This window comes from Ostrea edulis, chromosome 6 (genome assembly GCF_947568905.1).
Source record: "Ostrea edulis chromosome 6, xbOstEdul1.1, whole genome shotgun sequence".
NCBI lineage: Eukaryota > Metazoa > Mollusca > Bivalvia > Ostreida > Ostreidae > Ostrea > Ostrea edulis.
Window position 1 is genome coordinate 3316186 of NC_079169.1, and position 16184 is coordinate 3332369.

The window sequence follows — 16184 nt, forward strand, 5'->3', positions numbered from 1 at the left end:
ATATTAGAATGTAAAATCACACTTTGAACATGTTTTCTGTGAAACCCATACCCATCATCAACATCTTTGACAAAGTCACACATCTGTTCGTTCTGAATAAAAATCATATCGTCAGAATAAACCTGACATTCAACAGTGTTGCTGTACGCGGGATAGTCAATATCATTCTCTCCGAAGAGTTTCATATTATATTTGACTGAGCTATACGGTCGATGATTATACAATGGTCGCGGCTGTAGCCCGTTAATTTCTTCTTCCGAATATTGTAAGCTTTTGTTGGTATCATTTGATATATTGTTAATCTCCCCGGGAAAGATTCCAGAATCAGTGCTGTCAGGTTGATGACATGGTTTCAGTTTTGTCTTACTATAATTGCTGCTGAAATCATACATTGGCGGTTGGATGTGATATCCGAGAAAGTTTAAATGATTGCATTCATCACACTTCCTATAGAATCGTCCGTATGTGTTTTCTGAAAGAGATCGTGAACGCATTAAACTTTTTCTTGAGCCACTATTGATACATGTAGTAGCTCCATATTCAAGGGGATCAGACAGTCCATGTCTTTCAGATCGCACTACTGTTCCGAGTGCCCTTAAGCTTGTGGTTCACCTGGACTACTGCCAGAATCTCCCTCCTCTGAAACATACAAAATCACTTGAAATAATGCACTGAAATAATGCACTGAAATATATTTGAGAATAAAGGTCAACACTTTATATATTCATACGAAAATATAATTTTTTTTAAAATATATTTTACATTACACTGTGTCTGTCTAATGTATGAATATGTTTTCCAACAGTTACAATCAATAGAGGACGAAGGAGATGACAAACCACATCGTTTATTGCCTGGGATTTTTTGTTAGTTAAAGTAACATATTCCATACCATTAAATACTAGTTCATATTTTTAATTAGAACAAGATGCGTACTAAGTTTTTGAAATTCACTTAAATATATATAGAAAATTTATATTCTAAAAGTATGCGTAGAACTGTAAGATAACTGTGTTAATTGAAAGTGTTGATTAAAGAAATGGTTTTACCTTGTATGATAATTTGCACCGTACTGTTAGATCTCAGTTTCCTGCACATTTCAGAATTCAAAAAGACATTCACTTACATGTACAAATAGGTAAATAATATACATGTACATAAATATCATCAAAAGTCTGAAACATTCCCGAGTGGGACGTTAAACAATATAAAATCAATCAAAAGAATATTTAATTCAGAACCAAACGTTCTAAAAATATTGTTGCATGACCATATTTAGAATGTTAGATTAAGTATAGTAAAATCTGCGTTTGCGATTATGGTTGCTAATCATCTTGCAGATTAAACTTTAAATATCACGAGTGAATCCCTGTGTTAATCAGATTGACGAGGATTAATGATAGGTGTAAGACATAACCAAGCACTTTACATTATACCCTCTGCGTATGGTCGGTTTTTAAATCGAAGCAGGTTACTGACAAACAAGATAATGGTGCACGGGTTTCAACAGTCTCATTTAATGTCAGTACTTCGCAAATTATATGGTCGTTATAAGGATCTAGTTTGCTAATAAAATATATCATTGGGTCAAATGCTGTCTGGCGTGTTTCATACAGTACCGATTGTTAGGCTGCTCTTGGCATACTGAGTTTCACTATGGAAACTCCGTTTACTTGATCAAGATATAGTGCTCACGGCGGTTGTGACCGGTAGCCAGGCGATGTTTACTCCTCCTAGCTAGCTGATCCCACCTCTGTTTTATCCCTGGGTCCGTGTTTGCCCAACTCTCTATTTTGTATTACTTGTAGGATTTATAAGATTGATCACTGTTCGTTATCTTCACCTTTCACCTTAAAGATACGTCTAAAGTCTTGTAAAAATCCTAATATGTGGAAATCCAAAATCAATATCAAATATCAGGCCCTTCTTTAAATGTACTGTAATCACGTCAAACTGTTGAATCCTATATTATGTTGTGTAATCATCTTCCATCCTGCTACCCTAGAATGTCCTTCTCATATCTTGTTATTTCTGAATGGAAGAGGATGTGCTTTCTTCCAATGACACAAATGTAAATAAATGAGATATACTTACCAACTGCACATAAAATACATTAAAATCCAAAATGTTCCAATTATTGATCCCACGACCTCAAAATGTATATGTTTTCTCTTGTTTTCCTCAGTTCGATTATTCACATCTATTGTATGTTTTGAAAAAAATAACGTATTACTTATGTATATTTTGTTTTAAGATTCCCCCTTCGGTGCAAACATTTTAGACATGCCTTAACAATTTCCTTTCTCCAGTTGTACGAGTTACATAGACATGTTCCCTGCTGTAATGTATTCCCAGTATTTCCATTGATTCTATCTAAAACTTCATCATATTTCAGATACTTATGGTAAAACCTTAGTGTCTTAAATCTTCCCGATTGCATATTATTATTGATATCAAATCATGCAGAATTTATCTTACATTCAAAAACTGCAAATGCGTACCTCTGTCTTTAATTCAAAACATTCCTATATTCATTTTTCTGTGACAATTAAAGCAAACAAGGAACAATACCAGTGAAATAGATGATTTGAATACAAGTAGGTTAAAGAAATTTATATGCAATATGCATGTTTTAAAGGACGTCCTTTAAGGCATTAAATGCCAAAGAATCCAAAATAACATGGGTGACTGCAGTTTTCTTCAAATGTTTCTATGCAGGCTGACAATCAATACAGAAATATCAATTATATCGTTAGCTGAACTGTTTTTATATTCCTATGAAGCAGGATTTATTTTTTAAAAACTTCTACGTGAGAAGAAAAATTATCGTGCAGTGGTCTTCCTTTCGACATTTAGATATATAGGGCTCACGGCGGGTGTGACCGGTCAACAAGGGATGCGTTCTCCTCCTAGGTACCTGATCCCACCTCTGGTGCCTCCAGGGGTCCGTGTTTGCCCAACTATCTATTTTGTATTGCTTATAGGAGTTATGGGATTGATCACTGTTCGTTATCTTCACCTTGCAGTGACGACCTATTTTCTGTTAACAACAATAATTTTCATTCATATGTTGATTCGATATATCCAGTGAACTCGAAATAAAAACACCAGAGTCGTCCACTTCTGCTTCATTCTTAGATATTTTATTAAAAGTAGATATTAACTGCAAACTATCTACTCAACTTTATGACAAAAAGGATTATTGCAACTTCTCCATCGTCAACTTCCCATATTTCTGTAGCAATATTCCATTAGCACATGCATGTAGTGTTTATGTCTCTTAACTGATTCGATACCCAATCGCTTGTTTTGCTTATGGTCTGTTTTTAAATCGAAGCACGCTATTGGCAAACAAGTTGATGGTGATGGAGTTCCAACACTCTCGTTTATAGACAGCATTTTGCCAATTATATGCTTGTTATAATGATCTAGTTTGCCAATAAACCTATCATTAGCTCAAATGCTCTCTGACACGTTTCATACCCATCGTTGGGCCGTTTTTGGCACACTGATTTTCACTACGGATAACCGCGTTTACCTGATCAAGATTTGGGCTCATGGTGGGTGTAACTGGTCGACAGGGAATGCTTACTCCTCCTAGACACCATGAGTCGTATGCATAAACATTCTTAAGTCCTTAAGCATATACTTAAGTATGAATTTCTTGCTTAGCAGGTTGAGATTTTACTTAGCATATTGCTTAGCAGATTGCATAAAACTTCTTAACTCTTAAGTATATGCTTAGTATATGATTAAAGTTAAGCATGGTCTTTACTTGTCTCAAGTTCTTAAGCATATTGCTTAGCAAGAACAAAATGGCTGACAGAAAACAGAGAACATTCAAACCACGAATTAATCCCTTAGAATCAATGACAACAGCAGAACTGCAGCACAGATTTAAATTTGATCAGGAAGGAATTGAATTTATAATAGATTTAATTCAAAATGACATTATGCCTTTGACCAACAGAAATCACAGTGTACCTGCAATTGTGCAAGTCATGGTTATCTTGAGATACTATGCTACAGGTAAGATGCAGCTATGTAGTGGTGACAACTTTGGTCTTCACCAGTCAACAGTTTCAAGAATAATTCAAAGAGTTACTACCGCTCTTGTTCAACCAAATATTGTCAAGCGATTCATTTCCTTTCCAATGGACCCAGGAACTATTCGAAAGCACCAGATTGACTTTTTTGCCATTGCTGGTTTCCCTGGCGTGGTTGGGGCGATTGATGGGACTCATGTGCGAATTTTAGCTCCCAGTGAACACGAAGTGGAGTATGTCAACCGGAAAAACTTTCACAGTATAAATGTACAGATTGTATGTGATGCCAGTTATAAGATTTTAGACATCGTGGCAAGCTGGCCGGGAGCGACTCACGATGCCAGAATACTGAGGGAGAGTGGTCTATTTCAGCTCTTTCAACGACGTTTATTGCCCGTGAAATGCCATCTTCTCGGTGATAGCGGTTATCCTGGGAAAGACTGGCTGCTGACACCTTTTTTAAATCCACAAGAGTGGGCAAGTCACAGGACAAAAGATTTTTTTCTCTTGTCAAGTTTTTAACAAATTAAGTTATCTTCAGCATTGGTTACAAAAAAAGAGAGAATATTTTGCATTGAAAATAAAATTAGTGAAGAAAATGTGCGATTCCTCCCTTACAGTATAATTGCGACTCATATAAACTGCACAAAATAATATATACATTATAAGTAAATCATCAACGTCACAGAAAAAATGAAATTGATGTTATTGTTAGATCATACTATTACTTATACTTCTATAGCATGCTATTTTTAGATTTATTCCTCTTTAAAGATATCTCATAAATTTATAAGATAATTTATCTTATAAAACTTACAAGATATTTTCTAAAGTTTATGAAATACATTAATTGTATCCTTTATAATTGGATATCTGATAAAATATACAGTATTTTATATATTTTTCTTAACAAATATATGTTATATATTTTATAAGATATCTTATAAAACATATCTTATGTCTTTTAAGATATCTCAAACTTAATAAGATATTTTATAAGATATCTCAAAAACGAATTTTTATAAGATATCTTGTTAACTTTATAATGTATCATATGAATTTACTTTTGTAAGGTATCTCATAAAACATATATCATAACATATCAAAGTTTGAGCTATATTTTTTTTTAAATTGTTTATGAGATATCATATAAGATATGCAAGATAACTTATAAAGCTTGTGAGAAATCTTATAAAACATTTAAGATATCTTTTTTTTATAAGATATCATTAAAATAAATTTAAAATACCTTCTATTCTTATAAGATATCTGTTAAACATGATAAGATATCATCTGATATACAAGATATCTTATAAAGCTTAGGAGATATCTTTCAGAATTTATAATATATATCTTAAATATTTTATCAACCGTAATTTATATGAGATATATATCAAGGTAGATCTATTCTCATTCTCATTCTGAACTTTTGTCATAATTTAGATATTTCACAGTTTAAAAGCAGGTGTCCCGGTAGGGTGGAGTTAGCGCTCTCGCTTCTACAGTAACAGTTGCGACCCGAGTTCGATCCCCTAGTGTCAATATCCGTGCATCAAAGGGCCCCATTGCAAATCAATTTTGACCTTCCGTGGGTTATCCCTGTACTTATGCATGCACATTATATTTATTTCTTATTTATTTAGAAGGGTCATATCGATCAAAGGTTTTACATTATTCATATTTTTCTGTCATTAAGTTAAATTAAAAAATTCTCAAAATAGCAATGGTTTATTTCTTCTCAACCTCCTCCACCGTTCGCTTGGTGGAGGAAGAGACATTGATGGCATCTGTGATTTTCCTCCAAATCTCCCGTTTCTTTAATGTCGTAGCCCCCGTTCCGAATTTAGCTCGAAGGATACTTATATGTTCTTCTACACACTTGCTTAAAAACAAGCATTCATCTGCTGTCCAATTCGGTTTTCTTTTCTTAGTTGTCTGTAATGACTGACTCTCAACACCTTTTTCTGCCATATTTTCAAGGATCAATGCAGATGCAGACGATAAAATCGGATATAACATCATATAAAACGACATTTGATTTTTGGTCTATTTATTTTATTAACCTTGCATAACACAAAAATTATAGTATTTCATCATTTATCAGCGATACAAGAGAGACTTGTCAAGAAAATGTTCAACTCCATGCAATCTGTGTTTACGGTAAAGTGAAAGCGGAAATGACGTTTGACATATCAACGATAAACTTAAGCAGATTGCGATGTACTTAGCTAAGAACAACTAAGCATGTTGCTTAGAGGTTTTATGCAACGGAACTTAAGAATCTTACTTAGCTAAGTATATACTTAAGAAATTCTAGTATATACTTAAGAAAATTCTTAGAATTTTTATGCATAGAACTCCTGAGCTTTTGTCATAATTTAGAGATTTCATAGTTAAAAAAGCAGGTGTCCGGGTAAGGCGGAGTTAGCGCTCTCACTTCTACAGTAACAGTTGTGACCCGAATTCGATCCCTAGTGCGAATATCCGTGCATCAAAGGGTCCCATTGCAAATCAATTTCGAGCTTCCGTGGGTTATCCCTGTACTTTATGCATGCACATTATATTTATTTAGAAGGGTCATATAGATCAAATGTTTTACATTATTCATATTTTTCTGTCATTAAGTTAAATTAAAAATTTCTCAAAATAGCAATGGCTTATACGTCACCTATGTAAGCTAACTATCCACACTTACTTTTTCATGATTCATAAGGATCTATTCATGACCGGAAGAGGGGGGGGGGGCAAAAAGGGACATAACCTTTGAATAATATTACGTCATTTCAGTCAATGACGATGTATATTTCGACATTTTGTTTACTGTGTATAACTTTGTGCAGATTGCGATATTCGAATTTGTTGAGGATTTGATTGCTGAATACAGAAACAACATATGATATTGGGCCTGTTTGGATACATACTAGATGGTACGGTAAGATAACATACAATTAGGCTACCCTCGAGTGCCTAAGTCTCTATTTATTTATAAATGCGATAGTAAAGAAATATAGTTCATCATCAGCACATTATGGGGAATGGATTTAGTGTCTGTCTTGTTCGTGTATGTTTTTCGAGCAAATTTGAAATGCATACTATATATATACTATATAGATTTAATATATATTCGTTTACCCGTTTGTTTCACACTGCGTCGTGCGTCTGCCAGCTCTGCTTTCTCCTTTATCTGTATATTGTGCCATTTCTTCTCAACCTCCTCCACCGTTCGCTTGGTGGAGGAAGAGGCATTGATGGCATCTGTGATTTTCCTCCAAATATCCCGTTTCTTTAATGTCGTAGCCCCCGTTCCGAATTTAGCTCGAAGGATACTTTTATGTTCTTCTACACACTTGCTTAAAAACAAGCATTCATCTGCTGTCCAATTCGGTTTTCTTTTCTTAGTTGTCTGTAATGACTGACTCTCAACACCTTCTCTTTCTGCCATATTTTCAAGGATCAATGCAGATGCAGACGATAAAATCGGATATAACGTCATATAAAACGACATTTGATTTTTAGTCTATTTATTTTATTAACCTTGCATAACACAAAAAAATATAGTATTTCATCATTTAGTAGCGATACAAGAGAGACTTATCAAGAAAATGTTCAACTCCATGCAATCTGTGTTTACGGTAAAGTGAAAGCGGAAATGACGTTTGACATATCAACGATAAACTTAAGCATATTGCGATGTACTTAGCTAAAAAGAACTAAGCATTTTGCTTAGAGGTGTGTGTGTGTGTGTGTGTGTGTGTGTGTGTGTGTGTGTGTGTGTGTGTGTGTGTGTGTGTGTGTGTGTGTGTGTGTGTGTGTGTGTGTGTGTGTGTGTGTGTGTGTGTGTGTGCGTGCATGTGTGTGCGTGTGTGTGTGTGTGTGTATACATGACTTATTTAAACCATTTTTCAACAATATATTAAGTTTTGGTTTTAGCAACTTTAAAAAACCACCAATTTTATAAATTCATGACTTGTAGTTTGTTTTCAAATGATTCTTAAATCCCAGTACAGGTGGACATAGACAAATAAATTTAATATTGACAAGGACACACAAATTTCACAATTTAAGTTTTTTTGCCTTTTGATCAAAATGTGTAGCGTATGGTGAATTCACCGACATTCGTAACTTTAGTATAAACACACTGTGTCATTCACGGCATTTTTTCGTCGTTTTGCAGCTAGTTAGAACATGTCACTTCGAATTATAACTTTGGATTGAATTTGTGATCTTGAGAAGATTTTAAGATTATTTAAACGAATTAAGGTAAATTACATTTTCTCTTAATAAGCATCATCTTCATGACGATTCAGGGTGTTTCATTTTCACGTGGAAGACAAACACTGTGTAGCGTCACCCTTGAATACCAAGATGAGTAACATTGTGGCTATTTTATATATTCATCTGATTTATGAAACATCTACTGGCTGACTCTCACTAAGCTTGTTTTTATTGCAAAAATAATGAATACTTCACCACAGCTCTCTCGCGATTAGCAACGTTTTAATTGTAGTAAATGCGGCATTTATGAAACGCAGAACAAGCTCGAGCATATCGTATCAATTGCGAGATATGCCTATGGATAACTGCCTTTACCTGATCAAAATACAGGGCTCACCGCTGGTGTAACCGGTCGACAGGGATGCTTACTCGTCCTAAGCACCTGATCCTATCTCTGGTATATCCATTGGTCCTTGCCCAGCTCTCTATTTTGTATTGTTTATAGTAGTTATGAGATTGATCACTGTTTGATATATTCACCTTTCATAAACACCATATGTATATGATAATGGAATATTGTTACACAGATATGGGAAGTTGATAATGGAGAAGCTGAAATCATCACGTTTGTCAGAAGGTTGAGTTGTTTTTTGACGTTAATGTCTATCTATGATAAAATATGCAAGATTTTAATAAGTGTATTTTGTTTCTATGGAATGTTTATGTCTCCTAAAATGTAGAGACGTCACGATCTCCAGGTTTAAAGTGAAATAAAATTAATTTAGCAAGCTTCGCTTTTTTGTTTCCTTCATACCAACTACACAAGAATGAAACTTACCTAAACAACCATGGATTTTGTGGCAAAATTCAGCTGGCAAACAATAGCATTTCTGTTTACATCCATGTCCATACTATCCATCTGGGCATATGCTAATACAGTCCAATCTAAATGTTCCTAGACATGCTGTTTACAAATGATAACGACATCCAGATACATAACAACTTTATATATTGTATCCGCTAAACTCAAGCAAAAATATGTGAATGTAATGAAGTTAAGGTGCGATCAAAAGAAAATAACATATAAGAGAATTCATAAGGAAATCTGTTAATACAATAGAGAAGTGTGACCACACGACAGGAGATGCTTATTCCTCCTAGGCACCTGATCCCACTTCTAGTATATCCAGGGCCGTGTTTTCCTAACTCTCTATTTTTTGTATTGCTTATAGGAGTTATGAGATTGATCACTGTTCTTTTCCTTCACCTTTCATGTAACACAAAGAAGTGTTAAAACAATAAGGAAAATGTTACAACAATGGAGACATTTACTGCATTTCAATAGTTTCATCACAATAGACACGTGTTAATACAATTAAGAAATATCAAAGGAAGTGGTTCAGGATTTTTGAAACAAAATATTCTTCATTTTTTATGTTAAACATTGAAAATATAAATCATCCAATGTTGACAGCCAAAACATTGACCTTCTAAATGCAAGAATAAAAACATTTTAGCCTAAATTTTGTGTTATGTAAACAAAGACTTTACAGTGTATAAGTAAACAAACAAACCAGTGAAATATTAATTTTGTAATATAAAGCATCTTAATTTTCCATAGTCACAAAATTTATCATTTAAATGACACATTTTACCCAGAGAATGCTTGATATGTGATAGATTTGATAAACGTAGATCGATAACCATTCCTTTTGAAAATTTCGACAACAATAACATACCGCAATATTTCTTTACAAAACAAATAATAATCTCTCAAAAATGGGCTTCTGTGATAATATATAACATTAATTTTTATGTGAAACTCATTAGACAAGATTTTGATCATTAAACGTGAAAAACAAACTTTTGGGTGAAATGGTGAATCAATCCCTTTAAGACAATAACAAAGCGTTAACGTAATACAGAAGTGTTCAAACAATGGAGAAGTTTGCGCTAAATTGGAGAAGTTAATGAAAACTTTTATTTTAATTTTCGGTTCGTATTTTCATAACATGTAATTCATTTAAACCACTTAAAGAAACATAGAATCTGAAATAACAAAACAAACACTTTATTTGATGCAGAGGATAACTATTCCGTGTCTTAAAACTACATGTCTATACTAACATATGTAAATTACGACATAAGTTTGTAGAAAGTGTTGATGACTAATCAGTTCTAAAACTATAGACGGAATACAATGAGTTCCAAGTAATCTCCTACTACAAATAGACACGAAATTTTAACCGCTCTAATAACAACGATTACGTAATAACAACGAATACGTACTTTCACAGCGTCCTGAAACATTTCGGTAATCCGAACAACATCTCGATTTCCCTGTCAAACTTGGATATGGAAAGACATATTGTTACCGAACGTGCAACGAAACAGGTATATATTATCACAATTCATAAAATGCTTTGTGTATCTACATATATCTAATCAGAATCCAGTTATATTATGTATATCATAAAACATATTCAAATGCTACTCAAGGATCATTGCAATACAATCCTCCTGTTAGATTTGTTGTAAGGCTGAAAAATCCCCTTACTATAAGTAAAAATACCATGTCTTTAAAAACTTCATTAAATACATTTTCAACGAAAGAAACAGTCAAAGGAATTCTAGGCAATATTTCCCCATAATCTTTGTAAATATTTCCTTTTATACGATATGAAATTAAGATATATCTAGGCGTGAGATTATACACCAGTACTCTCGTGTAGTACCCCAACGTATCTCACATGATCGATTACTTCCTGAACAGATGGTAATGGTTTCAACTCTTATCAGTGTCAGACCTAAAACTTGAAATTATATAGAATCTATTTCTACATTAGAAACTAAGAGACATGTAACGATTACTCTTTTTGTAACCTTAAAACAATTATCTGAAAGAGGTGAAAATTATGATGCACTGTAATTTGTGATATTTCATACTGTAAGTGTTAGTTTTACAGGACGTTAGATGTCATTTTCTTCACTTTTACCTAACATATACGTCAACAAGTGATTAGATGTACATCATATTCGCACAAAATTTTACACTCTTCCTTTAAAAGTCCTCAATTAACAATTCTAAAAATTCAAAACAAGTACATGAAAACCTGAAATCATTCCGTTGTTAGTTTCCTATCAATTTTCAATAAGATATCTAAGTATGAATCAAACGTGGATAACTCTATGGTGTCTTCTATTTCTTTTGTTTTGTCTATTAACAATGATACCATCATTCATATGTCGATTCGATATATTCCTGTGAGCTCGAAATAAAAGACACCACATTGTCGTCCACTTCTGCGTCATACTTAGATATTTTATTGAAAGTAGACATTAATGATAAACCGACAACTTAACTGTATGACAAACGGGATGATTTCAGCTTCTCCATCGTCAACTTCCCATATTTATGTAGCAATATTCCATTATCACCTGTATATAGTGTTTATATATCTCACTTGATTGGATACGCAAGAGCTTGTTCTGCGTATAGTCAGTTTTCAAATCGACCCAAGCTACTGACAGACAAGTTCATGGCACAGGGGTTTTAACAGTCTCGATTGAAGTCAGCATCACGCAAATGCTATGGTCGTTATAACGATCTAGTTCGTCAATACAACCTATCAATGGGTCACATGCTGTCTGACATGTTTCATACCAATTGTTAGGCCGTTCTTGGCACACGGATTTTGACTTCGGATAATTCCGTTTACCTGATCAGGATATAGGGCTCGAGGCAGGTGTGACCGGTCGACAGGGGATGCTTACTTCTCCTAGGCACCTGATCCCACCTCTGGTGTGTCCAAAGGTCCGTGTTTGCCCAACTATCTACTTTGTATTGCTTATAGGACTTATGAGATTGATTTGTGTTCGTTATCTTCACCTTTCATGAATTTGTGCGTGGAATCAGAGTGGTGTTCAACAAACTAATCTATTTGGATGACTGATTACTAGGTATGAATATTTCCTTTTTTCCATTTTTGTAATGAAGTAACTGTCTATGATGTCAAAAAAGTCTAGTCATTAATTTATAGTGTTGAAATATCATACGTTTTGATGCTGTTGATTTCAGAAAAGTTTTGATATTTCAAAGAACTACGCACGCTAACTCTGGATCCCGCCTACATTTTCAACTGATATATTTTAAAAAGCTTTGCAATTTTGCCAATGACATTTTTAAAATCCAAAGTAGAATCCATTAGTAATTTATTATTAACATTAATACCAATGTTAATCAATTGCTCTCAATTGCATCTCCTTATGATTAGGGGGTAGGAAAATATGTTCCTTGAAAATGGACTTTAAAACATCATACATCCTTATTGATATCAATAAACAACCATTTAATTTGTCAAATTACTTGATATTATTGATTAAAAATGCTTAATCCTCATTTCTCACACTTTAACTCCATTTGCAATTGATCATAGAGTGAACATTTTCGCTGTGTTTTGTTCTGTAAACATATCCCCTACCCACGTGAAAGTTTTGGTATACATTTATTAAATTACAATTACAATACCTGCAAAAAGGAATTTGTGTTTCAAGGGGGAATGTTTAAAGATATTTCCGATTTCCATGAATTCCTATAGTGAAATACGTGATTTTAACCCTGATTATAATAATGTCACTTCTAGATACAGGAATATTATGGCATCGTAAGCTAAACACTCCAAATCATTATGTAAAGACTTTTTCGTTATGAACACTTTCACTTTATTGCCATATGTACTAATATGAAATCCACATGTAGTAAGAAACTGCAAAAATAAACAAACAAATTCTGAATACAATGTCAATGAAAAAATCATACACATTGTCATGAATTCTATAAACCCAGTTTGAAGGTACAAGAGAGAAAATTGTTGAACATCAATAAGCCTAAGTTTAGAGTTCACATCTAGACTGATGTACTGGTATTTGAGCAGGAAAATGTAACATAATGTACTACACATTGACAATGTTAGATACAATGTGGCTTATTCTACTGAAATGACTAAATATGGAAAATTAGATACTGATATCATGACATAGCACATAAGTATAACAAGTGCACCAGACATAAACATGTGATAAACTAACCATGACACTTGTGCGTTACCATACATATATCAGATCAACGAACATGTAAACATCATGATTCCTATTTTGTGAAAGCAATAAAAGAGCAACATGAAAATTGTTTAAACCAAAGATAAACACAAAATATATGAGAAACTTACTCTATGGGGGGCTAAGTTGTGCAAAAATGGTGAAAAGGCACCTCTATTTACTAAAACCGCCATGCGGTGATTCTTCAGTTGGGCGGAAACAGTTACTAAAAGTCAAAATAGGCAATGAACTCAGTCCGGAAAATACATACATTGACTATAACGTACAAAGAAAGACAACTCAATGTTGTGACATTACACTCCCCGCCTGATTTCATCACCTTTAACATCTTGCCCTACATGGATCCAATTGATGCAAAAATACTACTTGTACATTGCTAACAAAAAGGTCTAAAGTTAATACAAAACACTCACTAAATGGTCCACAATTGTTAGAGATCATATACACAAGTTTCAGTTAGAGTTCATACAAATAACAAAGGGATCACCTCAGTGATTGGTCTGACGAAAACACATGGTTTTCCTTCCTTGACAATGCGCACTTCAATCTTCCGAACGAGTCCATCTGATTCGCTTGGGAGCACACTGTTAATGAGACCTACTGGTCAGTCAGTACGCGCTGTCTCCTTGTCATGTAGCAGAACTACATCTCCCACTTTAATGTTGTCTGTAGAGGTTAGCCACTTCTGACGAGGCTGCAGGGTAGATAGGAATTCACCTTTCCATCGTTTCCAGAATGTATTTGCCATGGTCTGAACCATCTTCCATTGATACACGTCGCGTACATCTAAGTCTTGAAAATCACTTGGTAAATCTCGTGTTTTCTGTGTCAGAAGTGTTTGTGGTGAAAGGATAAATGGTGCATCGACATCAGATGACACTGGTACTAATGGCCTGGAATTCATTATGGCCATGACCTCTGCCATTAAGGTTGTCAGAACTTCATGAGTTAACTTCCCATGTTTCGTATTCAACAGCATTGCATCAAGGATGCGAGGAGCGATTCCTATCATCCTCTCCCACATGCCCCCAAAATGCGATGCGTGGGGCGGATTAAACTTCCAGACGATTTGTTTGTCCTGTAGGAATGACTTCACATGGTCGTCTTCCACATTCACGATGTTGATGTGAAGCTCGCCTGTCGCTCCCACAAAATTCGTCCCTCTATCTGATCTGAATTCAGTGACTGCACCACGAATTGCAATGAACTTTCTCATTGCATTTATGAATGAGGACGACGTCATCTCCTCGATGATCTCGATGTGCACAGCTCGACTGTAGAGGCAAGTAAATAAAACAGCCCAGCGTTTTGAATTTGCACTCCCACCTCTAGTACGTCGGGTGACCACGTTCCATGGACCAAATACGTCTACCCCAACAAAGGTGAATGGCGGCGACTTTGTGAGGCGGTCTCTTGGTAAGTCTGACATTTTTTGATTCATTGGCTTCCCTCGTAACTTACGACAAATGACACAATGGTGAATGACTGACGACACCAAACGCTTTTCCCCAGTGACCCAAAGACCTTCACCTCGGACAGCACCTTCAGTAAGATAGCGGCCTTGATGTTGAATTCTCTCATGACAATAGCAAACAAGAAGTCGTGCTACGTGACTCTGGCCAGGTATCAAGATAGGGGTCTTTTCATCCTCAGATAAGTCTGACATCTTCGTTCGGCCACCGACCCGCAGCAATCCATCTTCTCACAAATAGGGCGACAAGGTCAGGATTGAGCTGTCCCTCGGAAGTGGTCGATTAGCATGCAAAGCCATTAATTCCTTCTGATAGCACTGACGTTGGACCTCTTTCATTATCAACAGTTCAGCGTCTCGGCGAGATATTTCAGTGGCGGCCTCTGTTCTTGCTCTGAGTTTACTCTTGATAAAAATGAGGGCTCGAACAAGGCTCATCCAACTGCCAAAACGACTAAAAAGTGCTGTATCAAGAGTTGGAGTAGTAGATGTAGTCTTCATTGCTGTGATGCGGGGGCGTCTCTCATTGTCCTGTTCTGGATCAATCAACGAAAACTGTTTCTTACACTCCTTTTCATTGTTTTCTCTAAGGAAATTTGGTCCTTGTAACCACAAGCTTCCACATAATTGTTCAGGTAGAAGGCCACGGGTTCCTTGATCTGCAGGGTTGTCATGTGTCGCCACATAGTTCCACTGAGATGGAGAAGAACTCTTACGGATTCTGGAGACGCGGTTGCACACGTCCACATAAAAGCGCCGATGCTCGTTGGATAGGTAGCCGAGCACTACCTTACTGTCCGTGTAATATTCAATGACTTCCAATGGTAAATCTAGTTCCCTTGACAGCATCTCTCCAAGTTCAACTGCGAGAACAGAGGCACAAAGCTCGAGCCTTGGAATGGTGTGTCCACTTTTTGGTGCAACTTTACATTTGCCAAATACAAATCCAATATGTACTTCCTTGTCAACAGTCACACCTCTAAGATAAGCACATGCAGCAACTGCTTTCTCCGAAGCGTCACAAAAATATGCAATGTCTTACTAACACACTCAGAAAAGGACACAGACAGGAGGCACCGCGGGATGTGAACTCCGTCTAGACTACTCAGCTGCTCTAACCATGATGTCCAGGCATCCATAGTTCGGGATTGTAAGGGATCATCCCAACTCTCATCTCCACTGAAAGCTTCTCTCATTATCAGTTTTCCATTTAGGACAATTGGCGCAATGAACCCTAGAGGATCAAACAAACCATTCACAGTGGATAGCAATCCTCTCTTCGTGAAAGGCTTCCGGTCCTCAGCGGCTTTGTAGGTAAAAGTATCTCTGGCGAG

General features: G+C 35.5%; 2 protein-coding genes across 2 annotated transcripts; both read right to left on the minus strand.

Moving 5' to 3' along the window:
- Nucleotides 1-13983: 13983 nt before the first annotated feature.
- LOC125677085 (uncharacterized) lies at nucleotides 13984-15045 on the minus strand. The gene has a single exon (XM_056141138.1). It carries the CDS (start codon nucleotides 15043-15045, stop codon nucleotides 13984-13986), a length of 1062 nt encoding a protein of 353 aa, XP_055997113.1.
- Nucleotides 15046-15081: 36 nt separating this feature from the next.
- LOC130047023 (uncharacterized) lies at nucleotides 15082-15699 on the minus strand. Its single transcript, XM_056141139.1, has one exon. The coding sequence runs from the start codon at nucleotides 15697-15699 to the stop codon at nucleotides 15082-15084; it is 618 nt and encodes a 205-aa protein (XP_055997114.1).
- Between the last annotated feature and the right edge of the window lie 485 nt (nucleotides 15700-16184).

Bases quoted from the DNA above. Each gene is read 5' to 3' on its own strand.
- LOC130047023 (XM_056141139.1), bottom strand. From the start codon at position 15,699: ATGCTGTCAAGGGAACTAGATTTACCATTGGAAGTCATTGAATATTAC.
- LOC125677085 (XM_056141138.1), bottom strand. From the start codon at position 15,045: ATGTCAGACTTATCTGAGGATGAAAAGACCCCTATCTTGATACCTGGC.